Genomic DNA, 14,329 nt, shown 5'->3' on the forward strand with positions numbered 1-14,329 from the left:
TTACTGACATATGTTTAAGAAATATCAGAGAGTTGATAAACTCAACAGACTGAAGGCCAAAAACACTCTGTGGGCTCCGAGAACAACAACAAAAAGTTAGGCTACAGAGATACCCTTAAAACAACTCAAATAAGATATTCTTTTTTGGCCTTTATTACAGCAAAGTTAGATACTGAGTAAAGAACTAATCATTGGCAATATTCATCCTCAAAGGTTATGTAATTTGTTTAATTTATATCCAAAAAAAATCTATACTATAAAATTAAAGCAAAATAGTTTATAATCCCACCATGTGTGTGAACAGAATTATAAAAAATATGGAATTGGGAGTTTGCGTTAGTAATAATCTTCCAGAACAAATTTCATAGCTGACTAAAACATAAGAAACATAAAAATGACTGTATAAACCCTCTTTCACTACTTCATAATGGGTGGTAAAAAGTTAATAAGAAAAATATATAAAATCACCACCCTGGCCAAAGGTTAGAAATAGTTTTTAAAAAATGGTCTTAAATCAAAATGGTTTTATTTTTACATTTTCCTTAAATACACTTTTAAATGACTTACAGTGTTTTGAGACAATAAAAACAAATCTTGAGGATGCAAGCTTATTCCACATGGACAAACATGTTTCCTTACCTGGGACTAGTGTAATTGGTCTAACCGTTTGGCCTTGCTGTACGTTCAGCACAATCCCAACCTGATTCATTGCATTTTGTACAGGCCGAACATTTCTTACAGGAAATCCCTGTATTAAAAAGCAAAATGATCTTTAACACGGAGACCAGCTAACACTGGCAGAGATTGCAGTAAGGCCTACATCCAAAAAAATTCCCACACTCCTACCTAACAGTTCTCTCTCTCTAGAGTTCAAGTTTTTAAATGACTACGATGGAGAAACTTAGGAATATTGGCAAACTTTTGAGTGACAAAATATCAAAACTGAAGAATAAGCTTTGGTACACATGAGCAAAATGAAAACCTACTTCCTGCCTTAAGAAAATCTCAGCTTAAAAAAATTCAACCAAAGATTGGCTCCTAAACTGCTAAAGGCATAGAGGGGGGTGGGTGGGTGGGGGAGAGATACTAAGAGTATTCACTAAAGTGATTCAACAAACAATTGTACGAAATTGTTCCCAAAGTCCATTTCAAAGGCCATTAATCCCTAGCAAATTTCTAAGAAAAGAGTTTGTAACTCAGGAAGTCAAAGTCAAAGAGGAGAATTTGTCTTTACATCCCATATTCAGCATTAGGCTTTCAACTTTGACCACATTACATAACAAATAAGTCGTCTTCTTCTCTTCCAAAGATGTGCCCGCACTTCACCAACTGCACATATAAGATTTCCAAAAATCAACTTATCCCATTTTAAGAGCAGCCCAAGCAAAAAAGGCCAAGAAGCCTTGAGGGCCATGTGTTAAGGTTTCTGAATCCAATATTTCCCACTAATTTCTGCCCAGACCTCAAATCACTTAATAGCCCTCTAAGGAGTATGAAGTGAAATTAACCAGCTGTAAGCTTGTTAGGCTTTTTACAAAAGTCAGCATTATATTACAAAACAGCAAATGAGAAAACCCGGTTAAAAAATAGGACTTCGGGCCATTTCTAATGATGCTAAGGGCCTAAGGTGGAGCCTCCAAAAGTTCACATGGTCTTTCCCTCCTCTCTACCAGTCCCAGAATTCAGAGTCCCTACTCACCTGAGTAGTGATGAAAATTGGTTGTGAGGCCACAGGAGAACTAGTCACATGATTGGCATTCTGCATGACCTGGACAGGCCTCAGTACTGGTTGACTGACCATTGTGCCCAGACCTGGGGCTGGATTCTGGGTTAGGATGAGCGGCTGTCCACCTTGTTGGACCAAAGAATTGCCAGCTAAAGTGTAAAAGGGAGGGAGAAATATGAATGTAATAGAAAACAAACCCACATCTTATATATTGTGATTTAAATCAGAAATGGTATCCTAGGTATCAAAATATCCAAGATTGTCACACTGTTCAGGTTTAATGTCACCAAACTCACCAAAAATTTAAGCTTCACCCCAATCTACAACTACCGTATTTTTCGGACCATAAGACGCACTTTTCCCCCCCCAGAAGTGGGGGGGAAAAGTCCCTGCGTCTTATGGTCCAAATATAGCCTACACATATACTTTAAAAAAAAAGTTTTTTTACTTGCCCGGCTCTGTGTGGTCTCTGTGTGCTTGCCCGGCTCTAAAATGGTTCTAAATGCTGCTGTTTACTTTACAGGGTTGATTACATGTGTTTATGACTGTGATGTTGGGTTTTAATGCAGATAAAATATTTTAGAACACTATTTATTTCAGAATCTTTTTTTCTTCATTTCCCTTCTCTAAAAACTGGTGCGTCTTATGGTCCGAAAAATACGGTAACAGAAAAAACAAGGAGATAGATAGGGAAGTTCACTAACATCTACCTTAGACATCTTAACTAGGGATGTCTCAACACATTAGGACTTCTATATGTCTATACTTCGACTCATTAAGTGACAACACAATCTCCCCCTACCAAATCAGCAAAACAAAGTAACATCTTTCTTTTTCTTACAAATAAAATAACATGTTTTCCTTAAAACAAAAATCAAGAACACCATATTTTAACTAGGCAACACCTATTTTGTCAGAATGTAATTTGCTGCTAACCCACCTTACTTAAAAAAAAATAAATCTTTATTGTTTAAAGTATTACATATATTCCTCCTTTCCCCCATTAGTCCCTTGCAGCCAGAGCCTACTAAATAAGATGAATATTCATCAATAAGCATTAACTCAGCAAGTACAGAGACTTTCAAGGATGGCATCTCACCCGGCTGGATGGCTCAGGGGTTAAGCATCGACTTATGAACCAAGAGTCACGCCTGGTTCAATTCCCCGGTAAGGACACATGCCTGGGTTGCGGACTTAATCCTTATGTGGGGCACGCAGGAGGCAGCCAAACAATGATTCTGTCTCATCATTGATTGTGCATGTGCTCTCTCTCTCTCTCTTCCTCCCTCCCTTCTTCTCTGAAATCAATAAAAAAGTATTTTTTTTTTTAAATGGCATCTCTTCCTAGGGAGTCAAATATCAGAAATGCAAAAGAATGCTGGGACCGGTTTGGCTCAATGGATAGAGCATCGCCTGCGGACTGAAGGGTCCCGGGTTCGATTCCAGTCAAGGGTATGTACCTTGGTTGCGGGCACATCCCCAGTGGGGGGTGTGCAAGAGGCAGCTGGTCGATGTTTCTCTCTTATCGACGTTTTTAACTCTCTGTCCCTCTCAATTCCTCTGTGTAAAATCAATAAAAAAATGTATATATATTTTTTTAAAAAGAAAAAAAAAGAAAAAAGAAAAAAAAGAAATGCAAAAGGCTTTTTGAACAACCATGGTATTCAGTATGGAAACATAGAGACTGACAGGCTGCCTTCTTTCGCTTTATGTCAAGAAGGCGGATACACAAAAGGCCTGGTAAAAAACTAAACAATATTAAGTAAAAATGTTAGCTTAATAAGGCAATGATTCATTCATGAATCAATATTAATAAGCACATACTAATAAACTGGGCTAACTGTTATTGAATTATTTTATATTCCTTTTATTTGTGAGAAAAGCAATTTTTAAATGTTTTTAAGTCCTCTAGATACACTTGGCCAAAATAATTCTCATTACTATATTTTCTAATTCATAAATATTCTAATACCACACAGAAAATTTGGAAAAGCCAATATACCTAAGTCAAAGATAAAATCAAAATATTGCCTCAACCTTTTTACCTCAAATCACCAGAATAAGATGGACTCCTCTGAACTGAATATTCACTGCAGTTAGCTACAAAGCGAAACCATCAGAGTGGGTAGACAGGGGGCTATTCATCGGCCAGCAGTGGTTTGTGCCAGTCTCCGAGAAACTGAGAGCCCAGCGGTTGACTAGACCCTGACAGTTACCAGGCCAGCAGAGTAGTGATTATAGAAGTTGACAGGTAAAAAATTCCAACAAGTTATATCTAGGATAACTATACTGGCAACTTACTGACTGTACATATTTTAAATTTAAATGTTTGATTATGGGAAAGTTAAAACATATATAAAAATGGAGCACTATAATGAATACCATGTACCATCACTGAGTTTCAATGATTAGCCAATCATGTTTCACCTATACCTTTCACCCACTTACCGGCGCCCATATCATTCTGAAACAAGTTCTGGATCATATCTTTTCACTTATAAATATTCAATACTAGTGGCCAGGTGCACGGATCCGTGCACATAGGAAGGAAATTATTAGAATAAATATTTTAATATTGCTATTCACCCTTTCTCTATAATAGAAGTGTCAGAATCGAAAGAAAATTAGTGCTTTTCCGTCGGTCACAGACGGAGGAGTCGGCGCGAGCTACCATGAGCCACGCGGTTACTCTTGGTGGCCAGGGTGCTGCGCCCACGGGCGTGTCCCCAGGTTTTCCCAGACGCGACAGAGCCTATGAGTTGAAGATGAATAAAGGTGATGATGAATGTTTTCCAAAAACTGGTAACAGGATGACCAAACCCCCAGGAGCCCTAATGCTTGTAATAAGCATATAGGTAACTGCAAGTGAATGAATGTTCAAGTTCTTAGCTGTGTTGTTTAAAAATTCTTCATTGCCTCCGGTGTGGCATATGACATTTTTGGGAGGAAAAACAAAGAACTGATCAAGAAGACATGAATTGAAGCAAATGAAAAGTAATATTTTATTTAACAGTGATCAATGAAATTATATAGAAAAAAAGAAAATTAATAAAATGTACATGAAAATTATAAACTGAATAAATAAACAATAACAACAGAGACATATGAAAACAACCAAAAGATGATCTAAACCCAACAAAAACATGATATAAAAACAACACGGATAAAAACAAAGACTGATAAGCTGATTGAACTTATTCTAACATCTCCCCATAGACCACAGGAGGCGTAAAATCGCTTTCAGAGTCCTTGTGATGAAGTGTTTAGAACTTGAACATCGCACGCTCTTTGAAGTGGAGAGAGAGCAACATGGAACTCCCATTCCATCGGACACATGTAGGGCCGGGTAGAACTGACATGTGACGCCACACGTGTTACATTCCACCACCACCACCACCACCACCACCGGGTTGGGTAATGGCGTCCTCATTCACTTCGTTTCGCTAGGAAGGCGGTTCCTACCAGGCCTGGCAGCGCTGGCGCACGCCTGTTCGTACATTCTCTGCCGCCGGCGCCGCTTCCTCTCGGCCTCGTAGGTGCGCTGGGCCAGCAGCTGCGCCTCCGACATGCTCTGCCGCCGCCGCCGGCTCCGCTCGGCTTCGCAGACCCGCTGCGCCAGCCGCTCCTCTTCGGACATGTTCTGCCGGCGGATCCGCTTCCTTTCGTTCGCAGTGACCCGGTACGCCACTCGCTCCTCCTCGGACATGTTCTGCCGGCGCCGCCGCATCCTCTCGGCGTCGAGGATGCGCTGCGCCAGCCGCTGCTCCTCGGACATGTTCTGGCGGCGGCGCCGGCTCCTCTCGGCCTCGGAGATGCGCGGCGGCGGCGGCGGCGGCGGCGGCCGGTCTTCAGACTTGTTCTGTCGAGGGGGACGCGGCTTTCTTCCAGCTTCAGAATGTCAACAGAAACAACCACATTTACGATCGGCAGTGACAGATGGAAACGCACGCGTGCGGTTGGCGCCGGCGAGGATTGTGAAAGAGACAGGTTTAAAAAACCTTAGAAATTGAGGGGGCCGTGGAGGAAGCACGGGGCTGCAGGGCGGCAGAGGTATGTTTCCACACAACAGGGAGCTGAAAAGCTGTGACAGGCACATTTCCATAGCATGAGGGAGCTGGGAACAGCAGAAGGTCTGTATTTACTAAATAAAGGGAAGGAGCCTCTCATTCAGAGGAAGGAGGAGGAGGCCTTAAAGGGGAGAGGAAAACACTAAGGGAGAAGGGGAGGAAAACCTCACAGGCCCCACGTGAGGTTTGACACTGAAACTCAAAAGTTTCTGTAGTAAGCGGTCTAAGGAAACAGTGACAATCGGAAGGGATATCAGGCACAGAAACAGGGATGCTCAGTGGGGCCCCTTCCCTCTCCCCATGTGGGAATCTGTACTTGTTCTTCAATCAGTTTCCAGCTTTGCTCTACCATCTTCCGCCCGTGGATTCATTCTTCGACTCCGACGGACAGAGAACCCGGGAACCATGTGTTTCAGTCCGAAAATCCCGCTTCAGCTTTATATGTATCACACATGTGCGAGTCAACTTAGCCGTTTACATCTATACTGGGGCCCCGCGCACAGATGGGTGCACTGGTGGGATGCCTTGGCCGGGCCTGCAGGGATCGGGCTAAAACCAGCTCTCTGACATCCCCCGAGTGGACACCGAAATGTGAGAGGGTGATTCTCGGGTGAGGCACGGCAGACCTGGGCTCCCTCATCTCTGGTTCCGGGTGTGTCACCGGAGAACCACAGCTGCCAAGTCACTGAACCACAGCTGCCAAGTCACTGAACCACAGCTGCCAAGTCACTGCAGCTAGCTGCGTTGAACATCTCCCCCTGGTGGTCAGTGTGCATTACAGCGACCAGTCAGAGGGAAGGACTGACACTTAGCCTTTTATGTATATATATATGTAACTTTAAAAAAGAGTGAATATCCACACCATTATCACTCCAAAAAATATAAGTCTCTGACTATAGTGGATAAATATAATTGAAGTTTGCTTAGAGAAGAACTTAAATGTTCTCACTCATTCCCCTCCAAGAGATAAATATATAAAGTGATGGATGTGTTAATTAACTAGATAGTGGAAATCCTTTCACAAATGTATGTCTAATCACCAGGATGTACATTTAAATATGTTGCAATTATATTTGTCAGTTATACTAAAGTTAAATATGTAATACTTAAGTATCAAATACCAAGTCAGAATACAAACTGATGATTGTAACTTTTTTTTAAAGAGTTTGTTTAAATCAGGTTACAAAAGGGTTCACATAAAGTCTAACTGATGGACATAAGCCTCAGTCTCTTTTAATCCATACATTCCCCATCTATCTCTTTTATGCCTTTCCAATTTATAGTTGAAGAATATTGGCTAAACAAAACCATGTATTTTCTATTTATTATTTTCACTACTAGGGTTAAAGAAAATAAAGTGTTATTTATTTAAGCCCAAAAGTTCTTAAGATAATGACTGAACTCTACATTCCAACTAAATACAGGAAGGAAATGATGGAAATGTTTTGCATTTATGTGAAATCAACCGGTATTTGCAAGTCTCATAAAATCTGCACAAACTCTGCTGCTATATAGAGTGCTGTCCTGGCTGAACAGCTCAGTTGATTAGAGTGTCCTCTTGATACAACAAGGTTGCCAGTGTGATTCCTGGTCAGGGCACATACAAGAAGCAACCGGTGAGCCGGGCCAGCATGGCTCAGTGTTATGCATCGACCTATGAAATAGAAGGTCAATGATTCCCTCTCATCATTGATGTTTCTGTCTCTCTCTGCCTCTTCCTTCCTCTCTCAGAAATCAATAAAAACATATTTTAAAAAATAAAAAAGAGCCGAAACCGGTTTGGCTCAGTGGATAGAGCATCGGCCTGCGGACTGAAAGGTCCAGGGTTCGATTCCGGTCAAGGGCATGTACCTTGGTTGCGGGCACATCCCCGGTATGGGGTGTGCAAGAGGCAGCTGATCGATGATTCTCTCTCAGCGATGTTTCTAACTCTCTATCCCTCTCTCTTCCTCTTCCTCTCTGTGGAAAATCAATTAAAAAAAAATTTCAATAAATAAATAAATAAATAAAAAGAGCCAAAACCGGTTTGGCTCAGTGGATAGAGCGTCAGCCTGCGGACTGAAAGGTCCCAGGTTCGATTCCAGTTAAAGGCATGTACCTTGGTTGCGGGCACATCCCCAGTGGAGGGGTGTGCAGGAGGCAGCTGATCGATGATTCTCTGTCATCGATGTTTCTAACTATCCCTCTCTTCCTCTCTGTAAAAAAATCAAAAAATATTTTTTAAAAAATAAAAAAAAAATAAAAAAGATCTAGAGTGAAGACTAACAAAAAACTCTTTATTTTAATTATAATTTAGTATTTGATCCACATAAAATCTACTGTAATGAAAGCACAATATGCTAATTAGACCAGAGAGCCAGATGACCTTCCGGAAGACCTTCTTGACGAAGCCGGGGCTGGAGGGCCGAGCCCCTTGTATGAATTTGGTGCCCCGGGCCTCTAGTACTACATATATTTAAGTTATAAAGTATAATGTTAAAACAAACACAACCCAGTTTAGGACTAGAGCATTATAAATACTATCAATGTTCTCCTACTCTTCCAAACCCTGGCTTCCCTCCCACACGTATATAAACATTTCTTAAAGTCAAGAGTCAAGTAAATGCTTCTTTATGGAGAGAGAGCAAGGAAAATAAGCAAAACAGTAAATTATAAAGGTCAATCAATGCCCCCTCAAGGGACAGTCTTTTAAAATATAATTACTGGAGAAGGTGGATGTTGATAAGTAGGAGCCAGAATGGTTTTAAAACTGGTCTAAAAGGAGGGTGCAGAGTAGGAAAACAAACATTTTTTTTAGCTTTCTAAAGAACCTGGTACACTATGTGAAACAAAATTAAATTGCTTAAAAGTTATTCTTTGCTATGTTAACAATGTAATAAGTAGACAATATACCAATATAATTAAACTGAAGGCTAATGGGAACTGGGTTGTTAGGAGGGAACATTTTTTATCCACTCTACTGTGATGACTAATCCCTACCCTCATGCTACCATCCTACTGAGTATCTGACAGAAAGGGTACAGAAAAAAGGAAAGACAAATTGGACCCATTAATGTGCACTTATCCATGCATGAACAGTTTTTGGAAGAATACACAGATATGTAACTATGGTTTCCAGTCTATAACCATTTTTTTAAAACCGTGAACTTGGATTATTTTATTTATAATACTAGAGGCTTCTGAAATAAATAAAATCAATTTATATATGTTGTATATTTATAATTTTGTACACAGGCCCTAGGTGGGCTCAGAATGGAGCCCATCCAAGGAGTCAAGGAGACTAGGTTATGAGATGCTTATCAGGGGCCTTGGAACGCTCGGATAAAAGTAAAATTTAGCTAAACTGATTGCTAACAGAACTTGGACAATTATGATGAGAGAAAACTAGAAAAGCAGTAAAATACAGTGGAAAGGCCACCGGCTTTGAAAGCTAGATAAGTCAAATCTAATTTAGTCACTTACCAACTATTTGACCTTAAGCAAATTATTTAGACCAGCAGTTGCCAACCAGTGGTCTGTGAGGTCCAAAAGGTTGGCGACCGCTGATTTAGACTATTTTCTAGGTAATGGTTCCTCATCTTTATTTGAGAATCCCTATATATAAGTTGGGGGGGGGGGGGCAATGGATTTTCCACGTGATAGAAATAAATTTTCAGTACCCAAAGATTGAAAAAATACCTATGGAAATTATAAAGATTCCAGTTGAATAACATTTAAAGGTGGCAATCACATGGGAAAGAGCTACTGATGGGCACTTTTTTTTTTATTGATTTTTTACAGAGAGGAAGGGAGAGGGACAGAGAGCTAGAAACATCAATGAGAGAGAATCATCGATCAGCTGCCTCCTGCACACCCCCCACCAGGGACGTGCCCACAGCCAAGGTACATGCCTGTGATCAGAATTGAACCTGGGACTCCTCAGTCCGCAGGCCAACGCTCTATCCATTGAGCCAAACCGGTATCGGCTAGTGGGCACTTTTTTAAAGCCACAAATTAGGGCAACTTGACACTGTCCACCAAATTTGAAATGCCTGATCTAGCAATCTCACTTTATACTGCAGATATGTTTATATAGTGAGTGATATAATGCCTGAGAATGTTCACCACAGTCATTGTAATCACAAAAAAGTTAGAACTGTAATAAACATTAGGGAAATAAATGATTATATCCAAAAGTAAGGATGCTATATGCACTTCTAATGGAAATATTAACTGACACAACATTTCCAACCCAGGAAAAAGAATTGACCAAAATCCTTAAAATTGTGACAATCTTTGACATTTAGTTCTGTATTCTCAGAACTAACGATGTGAGAATAGAAAGACAGAGATGTTCACAATAGCTCTTTAAAAGAACAATAAATCCTCTTCTAACCTATTGTTAATAAAAGTTAATAAAAGTTAACCGAGCAAAAGAAAATAGTCATCAAAAATATGTCAGATAAATATTTAGTAAAATGAGAAGACATTTATTACATACTGAAGGGAAAAAAAGCAGATAAAGAGTAATATAGAGTCTGTATGTTCCATTTTTGAAAAAAAGTAAGTCACTACATATAGCATATGGAAGTATACAAAAAAATACATACACACACACACACACACACACACACACACACACACACATACAGAAAAAGAGTTACAAATTGTTATATCCAGAAAGTGGGATTATAGTTTTAAAATGTTTCTTTATTTTTTTTCAGCCTACTTTTTCTATAATTCACATACTATTTTTATATAAAGCTATTTTATTTTAAAATAAAATAAAATAATTAAGAACAAAATCCTTGCATATTAGCATAACCAAATGGATACAGACTCTAGGGTGGTGGAGGCTTGTCAGGGGAGTGGGAGTGGCCAGGGAAGGGGGTTTATGGGGGGGAAAAGGAGACATACGTAATACTTTAAACAATAAAAAATACAAAGAATAAAGTCCTTTGCAGCAATGCAATGATCCTATGAAGTTGCTTATTCTAGCTTTTAATCTTGAGCTGTAACTTGCCAATAACTCATCTTCAGGATGTAGAAACAGTTACCAAAAATAAAATAAAAACCAACACTATATAGTCTCTCTAGTTAATAAATATACTGAAAATACTACTCTTTCACCATTTCCTTCTGGTAGACAACAGCCCTATCCTATTTTCCATACTCAGGACCCAAAAACAAAATAAATCTACCAGAGAAAAAGACAAAACCAATCTGCTCTGGGAGGATTCTTAACCAATTAGTGGGACTCTTCTCGTTAAAAAAACAACAACAAACAATCAAACCACAACAACAAAAACTCCACCCACATCTTTTCAACAGTTACACATTTTGAGTTTCTTTTACATCTTCTCTCCTAGAAATGTTTAGCAGCAAGAATCCGCTGCACTCGGACTGGAAACGCCATCGTCAGTTCAGCACTAACTCAGAGGGAACAGCACCACCTACTGAGTCACTTACCCAACAGAAAATCGTGACTAAATTCACCCTCCAACTACTAAGGCCACATCAGTACCTCAAGCTACACAGGTAGAGCTGGCTGTTCCTAAGACTCTTTACATTCTCTCTTCCCTCTAACCCAGGAAGAACTCCCCAATAATCCCACTTACCATTGTTGTTGGCAATTAGCGTGACAAGAGTCTTCTTGGTGCTGTCGCTGTTCTGTGCCCCGCTGCTGCTGACGGTGGTGGGTGTGGAGAGGTGCCCAGCGACAGAAGCATGGGCAGCGATGGGCACTGGAGCTGAGACTGGCTGCTGGCTCGCAGAAACTGTGGGGAAGGCAGGCACAGTCACTCGAAGGCAGGGCAGTTGACACAAAAGGATACTGTTCTAATCTTCCCCTTTCATCTTACTGCAGGTGGCTATGCCCAAAAGCTTTGCTGCTTTATTTGTAAATCCAACTGTTGATCTATTTCTCCTCCTATCTGTCCCTCACTCTATAAATTAGACACAATGCCACCTTTTCTGTATCTCATTTCCTAATTGATAAAGTTAAATCACAAGCTCACTGAACCGGGATTTAAAAATATATATATATATATTTTATTTTTATTTTTTTTACAGAGAAGGGAGAGGGATAGAGAGTTAGAAACATTGATGAGAGAGAAACGTCAATTAGCTGCCTCCTGCACAGCCCGCAATGAGGATGTGCCCACAACCAAGGTACATGCCCTTGACCGGAATCGAACCCGGGACCTTTCAGTCTGAAAGCCGAAGCTCTATCCACTGAGCCAAACCGGTTTTGGCTGAACTGGGATTTTAATGTGCTGCTTATACAGGTCAAGCAAATCTCTAGGACACAAAGCTTTACTAGCACCACAACCAGTATTCATAACCATGCATAGAAAGTCATCCACAAGATGCTAAACTGTGTCCTGTTTCAGCCCAAATCAATGCTATCTTCAGCTCCCAAGGCAAGGAAGATAAAAATAAAGAGAGCAACAGGCACAATTTGGCAGAGGAGGTGTGGGGAGGACTACCACCCACTTTCTGAATTCAAGGCTAAAACTTGACCCTGCAACATCGTTTTTTTGAAAGAGAAGCTAAGAAGCCTAAGTTTGTAAACTGTCCTTGAAGGCAGATACAAAGCGAATTCTACTCAGCTCACAAGTGAAACTAAATTCAAGTAAAAGAAAAAAAAACCAATTCCGTGTGAACCTGTTTTTGGGCTGCATGCATAAATGGGCACTGACATACATCATTAACTTTGCATTCTTGTTTATACACCATTTGGTGAGAGGACTGCTAGATGTTTGGTAAATATTGGTTAACACAACTCTCAATGTTTTTAATGAATTACATACAGTGTGTCTAACTTTAAGTACGAGGAAATGGCAGCACATTCAAATTAGACACTGGGAAATAAAGGAAGCATCTGTGCCACAAGGACGCGTTCCTGGATTATTAAATCCTTCCCTACCTCACACTTGCTTAACAAAAATGTCCTTCAATTAAGACAACTTAATGGGAGATCAAAGCATTTCTGTTACCTGTAGTCGTTTTATCCACTGAATTATAATCTTCAACTACAGAATCCTCAATGACATCGCTGATTTTCTGCCACGGCTCCAGCTCCTCCTCCTCACATTCCATAAACAGGTCGGTGTCCGCCATGCTACAAAAAAACAAAACAAACAAAAAAAGTCGAGTAAGATATTGACCCCAGAAAGGAAAAAGGATGTTTTATACAGAACACTGAATCTGACTGTTGAATCCATTGGTAACATATCCCCTTGTACTACTCTCTACCATGTCCTCTAACCTCCCCTATTTCCAAGGGTCCAAATTATTATACATTAAATACTACTTTCTTTATTACTGGGCCTTTTTGCAACCTCTTAAATTTTGCACCCAAGATGAGAACCTCATTTGTCTCACACTAGTCCCAGCCCTACTACTGTTTAGTACTCCCCCACAGTCAGCTACATGCTTCATTTTAATTTTCTTTTTTTGTAAATATATTTTTATAGATTCCAGGGAGAGAGAGAAACATCAATGAGAGAGAATCATTGGTCCGCTGCCTCCTACACATGCCCTATTGGGGATCGAGCCCACGATCCGGGCAGGTGCCCTGACTAGGATTTGAACTGTGACCTCCTGGTTCATAGGTCGACACTCAACCACTGAGCCACGCGGACCAGGCATCAGCTATGAGCTTCTTTTAAAAACAAAGTCTACTGGTACATCTCTGCAATGCAAACAAAGAGCGATTGCTATTTTTCTGCCCTCCGATATTAGTTGACTAAAGGTCAATTTCTCTGACTGGGAATGGGAGTAGCATTACTGCTCAATGTTCAAACTAAGCCTTCAATACAAAGGTTCTCAAAGCCCTTGGTATCTCAATAGAAATTTCACCACATCCCCAAGCCAAAAACGAAACAAAGCAAAACCACCAGCCTGAGTTAAGTAGTGAGGTCCATACAGTATGACGATAGATGGCATTGTTCTCTTGAAATTTTAAAAAATCTAGGCAATGCCTTAGGGAGTTATCTAGCTACCGCCAAGTGCCCAGGTTTAATGGGTAAAGTGCTTACTAATTTGCTTCTAAGTAGTCTAATATTCTTTTAAATTATGTTTCCCCAAAACCACAAAGGGGAGAAGGAATGAGCAAGAAAAGAAAGATCTAACATACCAATTTAAATTTTATTAGTTTCATATTTAATTTACATATATTAAAGACAATGCTAGCCATAAATTGAATTAAAAAGAAACCAAGGCCATATCAGTCATTCTTTGAGCCAAGACTATACACAGCTGTATTTTCCAGTCTAGTAATTCCACTGAAAAAGGTAACACTCTAAACTTGCCCCCCCCCCAACGATTTTTTTTTTTTTTTAACACATCCTATTGATTTTTTACAGAGAGGAAGGGAGAGAGACAGAGAGCTAGAAAGGTCAATGAGAGAGAAACATCGACCAGCTGCCTCCTGCACACTCCGCACCGGGGATGTGCCTGCAACCAATGTACATGCCCTTGACCGGAATCGAACCCGGGACCCCTCAGTCCGCAGACCGCCGCTCCACCACTGAACCAAACAGGCTTTGGCACC

General features: G+C 40.3%; 1 protein-coding gene across 7 annotated transcripts in view; it reads right to left on the bottom strand.

The window, feature by feature from the left end:
• The window catches only part of POGZ (pogo transposable element derived with ZNF domain), a 40,168-nt gene that overhangs the window by 18,085 nt on the left and 7,754 nt on the right, over positions 1 to 14,329 (bottom strand). For 3 of the 7 annotated variants that reach the window (XM_036452895.2, XM_036452892.2, XM_036452898.2), the window contains exons 2-5: positions 12,771 to 12,895; positions 11,391 to 11,549; positions 1,700 to 1,875; positions 640 to 748 (exon numbers count right to left, since the gene is read on the bottom strand). In XM_036452895.2, coding sequence (XP_036308788.1) covers positions 640 to 748; positions 1,700 to 1,875; positions 11,391 to 11,549; positions 12,771 to 12,894 — 568 coding nt within the window. In that variant the 5' untranslated portion in view covers position 12,895. Of the gene's footprint in view, positions 1 to 639; positions 749 to 1,699; positions 1,876 to 11,390; positions 11,550 to 12,770; positions 12,896 to 14,329 lie in introns of those variants that run through there. The other 4 variants (XM_036452897.2, XM_036452896.2, XM_036452899.2 and 1 more) reach the window with 2 other exon arrangements.

This window comes from Pipistrellus kuhlii, unplaced genomic scaffold, assembly GCF_014108245.1.
Source record: "Pipistrellus kuhlii isolate mPipKuh1 unplaced genomic scaffold, mPipKuh1.p scaffold_m20_p_24, whole genome shotgun sequence".
Lineage (NCBI taxonomy): Eukaryota > Metazoa > Chordata > Mammalia > Chiroptera > Vespertilionidae > Pipistrellus > Pipistrellus kuhlii.